This window comes from Belonocnema kinseyi, chromosome 6 (genome assembly GCF_010883055.1).
Source record: "Belonocnema kinseyi isolate 2016_QV_RU_SX_M_011 chromosome 6, B_treatae_v1, whole genome shotgun sequence".
Taxonomy (NCBI): domain Eukaryota; kingdom Metazoa; phylum Arthropoda; class Insecta; order Hymenoptera; family Cynipidae; genus Belonocnema; species Belonocnema kinseyi.
In genome coordinates, this window is record NC_046662.1 from 58930231 (window position 1) to 58937760 (window position 7530).

The 7530-nt window shown below is 27.5% G+C and overlaps 1 protein-coding gene across 4 annotated transcripts in view; it reads right to left on the minus strand.

The window, feature by feature from the left end:
* The window catches only part of LOC117174779 (protein BCL9 homolog), a 45189-nt gene extending 38040 nt beyond the window's left edge, over positions 1 to 7149 (minus strand). For 3 of the 4 annotated variants that reach the window (XM_033364135.1, XM_033364137.1, XM_033364133.1), the window contains exons 1-2: positions 6570 to 7149; positions 1516 to 1877 (exon numbers count right to left, since the gene is read on the minus strand). In XM_033364135.1, the coding sequence (XP_033220026.1) occupies positions 1516 to 1798 (283 nt within the window). In that variant the 5' untranslated portion in view covers positions 1799 to 1877; positions 6570 to 7149. Of the gene's footprint in view, positions 1 to 1515; positions 1878 to 2236; positions 2328 to 6569 lie in introns of those variants that run through there. The other variant, XM_033364134.1, reaches the window with a different exon arrangement.
* Between the last annotated feature and the right edge of the window lie 381 nt (positions 7150 to 7530).

Here is a 7530-nt window from a genome sequence, read left to right on the forward strand (position 1 = left end):
ATTTCTTGAAAATGAAAAATGCGAAATTCTTTTAAAAATGTTAAATAATATGAAGTTTGATATAGAATAGCATTTTCATACCACAGAATATTATAGATTTCACACATAGAATAATTAAATTTTTTGTAGGTAAAATCTGAACTTTCAACCCGAACAAATTAATTCTGTGTCAAAAAAGACGAAATTTTTACAAAATATATAAATTTTTAACTAAATAGTTGAATTTTGAACCAAGAACATAAATTTTCAATAAAATACATGAATTTTTCAATAAATAGTTGAAGTTCCTACTAAAAAAATATGGAATTTTGGCTAAAAAATGAAACTATTCAATTTTGAGTTTAAAAAATAAATTGTTAAAAAAAATAATACAATTTTCAAACAAAACATTATTTTTGACAAACTAGGTGATCTCTCAACAAAACAATAATTAATTGTAAATTAAACAGACGCATTATCAACAAAAAAAAGACATTTCTACCAGAAAAGAGATGAATTTTCAACAAAAAAAAAATCATTTTTGACCAAGAAAGCTAAATTTGAACTAACAGTGGAACTTTCAACGAAAAACATAAATTTGCATCAAATGTTTCGAAAAGATGAATTTTAAAAATAAAATATAAATTTTCAAACATATGTACATCTACATTTTCAACAAAACAAGAAAATTAACTCTTTCAATAAAATAATTAAATTTTCAACCAAATCAAACTTTTTCCAAAAATTATTAATTCAGAACTAAAAATACAATTGCACTTAAAAAACAAAACAAGAAAAAGTGGAAATTTCTTGAAAATGAAAAATGCGAAATTCTTTTAAAAATGTTAAATAATATGAAGTTTGATATAGAATAGCATTTTCATACCACAGAATATTATAGATTTCATACATAGAATAATTAAATTTTTTGTAGATAAAATCTGAACTTTCAACCCGAACAAATTAACTCTGTGTCAAAAAAGACGAAATTTTTACAAAATATATAAATTTTTAACCAAATAGTTGAATTTTGAACCAAGAAGATAAATTTTAAATAAAATTCATGAATTTTTCAATAAATAGTTGAAGTTCCTACTCAAAAAAATGTGGAATTTTAAATAAAAAATGAAACTATTCAATTTTGAGTTAAAAACATTAATTTCCAACAAAATAATAAAATTTTCAAACAAAACAAAAATTATTTTTGACAAAGTTGCATTTGACAGAGTTGCATTTTCAAGCAAAAAGATAAATTTTCATCAAAAGTGTTTAAAAAGATAAATTTTCAAAATAAAAAAAATAATTTAACTAAGACAAGCCGAATTTTTTTTAAATAAAGGTGAAATAGTATGAAGTCTAATATTGAATAGCTGAATTGAGATAGATTAAAGTGACTAAAGTGGCCTTTTTCTTTAAAAAAAAACGAATAGTCAATTTTTCTTTAAAATAAGTGACTCAGGTGAATGTGTGGCAGGCCTGTGAATGTGCCATTAATTAAATAATTAAAAAAATTAGATATTGGATGAGAAAATATACCTCCGGGTAATTCATCCGCAGGATTATTGTCCTCTTGTTTGACAGAGTTTAAATTTGGTTGGCTAGAGCTGCCATTCTGGTTGTCGGAAGTCATATTGTTTTCTCCGTTTGCGGAATCTAGCGAAGGGTCCCTTGGACATTCAGTCGTGTCCTCTGTTGTGGCATCTTCTGTGTTTGCAGAGCCAGATTCTTCTTTAATTTTTACCCGATCCGCATCTGGCTCCTCCTTCACCACTGCGGCGGGTGCACAACTAGGTTCACTTGCTTTCTTTTCCGTCTTCATTTTTGCAGACTCAGATCGGACCTTCTGTCATCAGACTTTTGTGCGATTCAGTTTGACCACACTCATGGTCGGGACTTATCTGTGCATGATGACAAAGAAATATTTTATTAATTTCACACGAATCTTCTTCAGGCATTTTGCAGAAATATTTTTTCTGTCGACAAATTAAAATCTTGGAATTATTTTCAGACGACATTGAACAGTCAGAATAATTTGCTGCAAAAAAAAACTTAACCAGTTTTCAAAGTTTTCCCACTATCAGGAAAGAAATTATTATTTTTAATACCGTGGTTATCAGAGAAATTACAAACATTGCTGGAACTGGTTGAGAAAGTTCATTTTTATCACTGTATTGATTTATAACAAAATATATTATCGCCAAGTTACTGATAAATTAAAAATATATATATGTATATATTTATGTAGCGAATTTTCAACCTTTCCAGTAAATTTTCATGATTGAAAATAATTGTAAAACTGAGGCATGGTGATAAAAACGAACTTGCTGATAAAAAAAATTATATTTCAACGTCAAAGAATATTTGTCTTGCGTAAATATATGTTGCGATGAGGTAAAACTTCAGATAGTAGAAAATGTAAACAATTGAATAAGCCTGGGTTAGAAAAATGTAAATAGACGTAGGAAATCTAGTGAAATATTTGAAAACAATGTTGTAATTGGATCAAGTACTTGTATTGACTTTTTATGGAATAAATCGTTTTTATATCTCATATTATATATTATACGTTTTCTAAAATTCTGAATTTTTCAAAGAAATTCTAATTTATTTTGCACAACGAAAAAATGATTGCAACGCTTATTATTCCTATTGGAAAATGCTATTAACAATACCAATTATATTTAGTATTTCTTAAATCTCTACGTTTGTTACGGTAAAAATAAAAAAAACTTATAACAATAATTCCAGAATTTTCTCTAGAATTTAGAAAATGCGATTGTTTTCTTCCTTCTCTCAATTCTACAAAGCTCTGATCAATATTGTATTCCCAAAATTTGCTTGTCCAACTTTATCCAAAAATGAATTTGTGCTTTTTTATATTCTATATTATAAATATGTATTTATAATGGCACTGGTACAAAAAAAGAAGCAGAAGTATAGCGCTAGGGGTTTGTATTACAAAATTTGGCATAACGTTATAAGTTATGCGCATAACTTTGATTTCAAAACAAATTCAAATTATCATAGGAATTTATTCTAGACTAATTACAAAATGGCGATGCCAACTAAGAACCCAAAACAAATACAAGTTTTTCAAAACTTGTAAAATTCTCTTATTTATCACCGATTTTAAAATATTTTTAAACACATTTATTGGTAATTCAGAAATAAAAATCCCGAAATCAACTTTACTGATGATACCCAAATTTAGTTCAATGTATCTTAAGATATCCCAAATTTCTCTAAAAACTAAGCACAAAAAGTAATTTTTATTATTATACTCGTATTTGTTCATTTATGCGCATAATTTGCATTTTGAAAGAAATCAAAATTATCATAGAGATAGAGCTTTCAAACAATTACATTCAAATTTACTCTATAATTATAAAAATGCCATATCAGCTAAAAAATATAAACCTCCAAGTTTTTTTTAAACTTTTGACATTTTCTTGTTTTCTCCGTTTTCTTTTTGCTGTCTTTTATTTAAATTTTAAACTCATTGATTTATAACTATGTAATACAAATCCCAAAATTAACTTTAATGATACCCAAATTTATATTTATTATCATACTCAAATTTACCAAATTTGGTATTTTCTATCATTTTAGCAAAATCTTCTTGAATTTTATCATATATGCGCATAATTTGAGTCTTAAAACAAATTAAAAGTATCATAGGAATTAAAAAAAACAAACAATTTTACAACTATAACTTAAATTATACTCTGGAATAATTATAAAATAGCCGTATCGGCAAAAAAGAAATAAAAATATAAACAATTCTTGTAAAATTTTCTTGTTTTACTTAATTTTCTTTTTAATTTTTTTCATTGAACACATTAATTTGTTTCAAAATATAATTTTTATTCTTATACTCGAATTTATTCTGAATTACCAAGTTTCGTCTTTTTTATCCATTGTACAAAAATCTCCTTGAATTATATAATTGATGCGCATAATTTGAATTATAAAACAAATTTGAATTATAATAGGATTAAAAAATATACACTTTATAACAATAATCTTCAAATTTACTCTAGATTAATTATTAAAATAGCCGCTTCAAATAAAAAAATTAAAACCTCAAGTCTTTAAAATTTTGGAAAATTCTCTTTTTTTTTGCTTTTTTTTTATTTAAAAACATTTATTTGCAATTCAGTAATACAAAACTCGAAATCAAGCCTACTAATTATACAGAAATTAGTTTAATTTATCTTAAAATGTCTAAAATTGCCCAAAAAGTAAATTTTGATTTGCCATTTTGGTCTTTACCGTTTTACCAAAATTATGAATTATCATAAAAATAAAAAATACGACTTTATAACAATAAGTATCAAATTTGCTATAGATCAATTATAAAAAGCTCATATTAACTAAATAAAAAATAGGAATACAACCCTCAAGTTTTTAAATTTTGTAAAATTATCTTGTTTTTCTCCTTTTAATTTTTTCCACTTTAACACATTTATTTGTAATTCAGTAATACAAATCCCATGATCATCTTTACCAATGTGATACCCAAAATGATTTTTATTATTATACTCGGATTTACCAAATTTGGTATTTTCTATCTAATTGACCAAAAATCTTCTTCAATTTTATAATTTATGCGCATAATTTGGAATTTAAAACAAATTTAAATTATCACAAGATTAAAAAACATTACTTTATAACAACCTTCAAATTTACTCTAGAATAATTATTAAAATGGCCACTTCAAATAAAATAATACCGCCAAATTGTTTAAATCTTGGAAAATTCTCGTCTTTTGCTAACTTTTTCTTTCTTTTTTCTCAAACAAATTTATGTGTAATTTAGTAACACAAAACCTAAATTCAACTTTACCAATTATACCCAAATTTAGTTTAATTATCTGAAAATGCACCAATTTTCTCTAAATGCCAAACCCAAAAAGGAATTTTATTATTATATTTAAATTTATTCTGAATTTGCCAAATTTTATCTTGACCATTTCACATGAATCTCCTTGAATTTTCCTTCAAATTTGCTACAGATTAATTAAAAATGCCCATATTAACTAAAAACGAAATCAAATACAACCCTCAACTCACGTTTTTCAAATGTTGTAAAATTATCTTATTTTTCTCAGTTTTATTTTTGCTTTTTTTCACTCTGAAACATTTATTTTTATTATTATAATCTAATATACCATTTATTTATATCTATTTGATCAAAAATCTTCTTGAATTTGATCATTTATGCCCATTATTTGAAATTTAAAACAAATTAAAATTATCATAGGATTAAGAATATTTTTATAAAAATAACCTTGAAACTTACTCCGAATTAATTATTAAAATGACCGCTGTAAATAAAAAAAAACAAATACTACCTCGTTTTTTAAATCTTGAAAAATTCTCTTCTTTTTCTACGTTTTTTTCGCTTCACACATTTATTTTTTATTTAGCATTAAAAATACCGAAACCCACATAACAAATGATACCCAAATTTAGTTTAATTATCTGAAAATGTCTCAATTTTCTCTAAAAAACAAACGCAAAAAGTAAGCCTTCTTATTAAATTGTAATTTACGCAAATTTGTCTTTTCTATATATTTTACAAATTCTTCTGAAAATTTATCGTTTTTGCGCATAATTTAGATTTTAAAATAAATTAAAATTATTATAGAAATATAAAATACTTTATAAAAATAACCTTCAAATTTAATGTAGAATAATAATAAAATAGCCGTATCAACTAAAAAAAGAAATACAAACACAACCTCAAGTTTTTCAATTCTTGTTGTTCTCAATTTTCTTCATGCTTTTTTCATTTAAACACATTTATTTGTAACTCAGGAACAAACCTAACTAATGGTATCCAGAGTTAGCCTAATTTATCTTAAAATATCCAAATTTGCTCTAAAAACCAAACCCAAAAAGTAAGTCTTATTATTAATCTCGAATTTATCAAATTTTGCCTTTTCTCTCAATTTTGCCAAAATCTTCATAAGTTTTATAATTATGCGTATAATTTAGATATCAACACAATTTTAAATTACCATAAGTTTAAAAAATACAACTTTATAACAATAACCTTCAAATTTACTCTCGATTATTTGTTAAAATTATACCCAAATTTAGTGGTTTTCTACCATTGTTTTGCTCCTTTGCATGCAAATTCAAACATTACGTACTAAATTGCCATAATTTCCAACAATCTTAGAATCTGATTTGCTCTAAAAAACCAAACTCAAAAATTAAACTTTCTATAATCCTCGAATTTACTGAAAATTTACCAAATTTTGCCTTTTCTACCCATTTTACCAAAATCTTCACGAATTTAAAAATGTCGTACAATTGGTACAATATTCGATGTCTTGAAACTTGTTAAAAAAAATTCTCCATAACCCTCAAATCAGCGATCAAATCTATCGAAATTTCCTCCCACAGATACATAACCACAAGGCCTAAACCACCCACCTTGCTCCATTTTTCACTCAGATTAACCCTCAAACTCTAAAAAATTCCTCAAGAATGAACAAAAACAAAACTTGAATCATTATATCACTCTTTTCATGACACTTGGTCTCAGAAAACGCAGGTATGCGTAGAAACGTGATTGCTTACCCTTTCGACAACAGAGAGCTAATAAAGGTCTGCTGGACTCCAAAATTCACAAGGATTGGTAATCACAAACTTATAAATGTACGTTCGTTGTGCTCAGGAACGCGCGAGCATTCTCGTAGAAGATTCTCGCACTGAATTGTGGAGGACTGTGATTTTCAGTGTGCACTAGGAGTCAGCGTGATCCCGGTTGGTTACTTGGTTGGCGGGCATCGGAGCTTCGGAGATGGCCTCGCATCCGATCCGGGAAACCCGGGAAGAAAAGAAAAGCAGATCCCGAAATTGGAAAGCGGATCCGAAATCAGCAAAGGAAGACTTGCAAGTGCGTTCGATCTCGAAGACTTGGAATCGGGCGAAATAGCCAAGTGTCACCCCCGGGTCCAGGATAAATAGGCAGCGCGCATCTCGCCTGTATCAACTTGTCTCCTGGGTTCACGTGAACTCGTTTTAATAGACCTTGAATACACAAAACATCCAAACTGGGGCTAACGCACGCCGCACTTAAATCTTGAAGAATTGTTCTTCAACTTTATTTGTCACTTCATGGTCGCTTTCAGTCGCTTTGATTATTTATTTCTTTTACGCACGGCTGCCAACTGTATCTCGTTCCATTCCTCCCCGGACCCCGTCATAAACTATTTGCTGTAAGACTACTAGCGCACCTATAATCGGTTCGTCTGAACTACAAAAATTCCATTGATTAAAAAGAGAAAAAGATATCTCTTTCTCCGTCTTACCAATGACATTTGTTTAGTTTAGGGAGTTTCTTATAGGTGCGCTAGTAGTCTTCCCGCATCTAGGTTTTATTATCTTTGGTTGATTGCAGGGATCACAAGTTACTATTTTGGTATTTCTTTTCTTAAATTTTCTCCCCTCGACACCCCTCGTGTAAACATTTCAAAGCATTTTTCTTTTTTTTTGTCATGAATGAGACGCTTTGGGGAAATTCCAATTGGCATCGGCG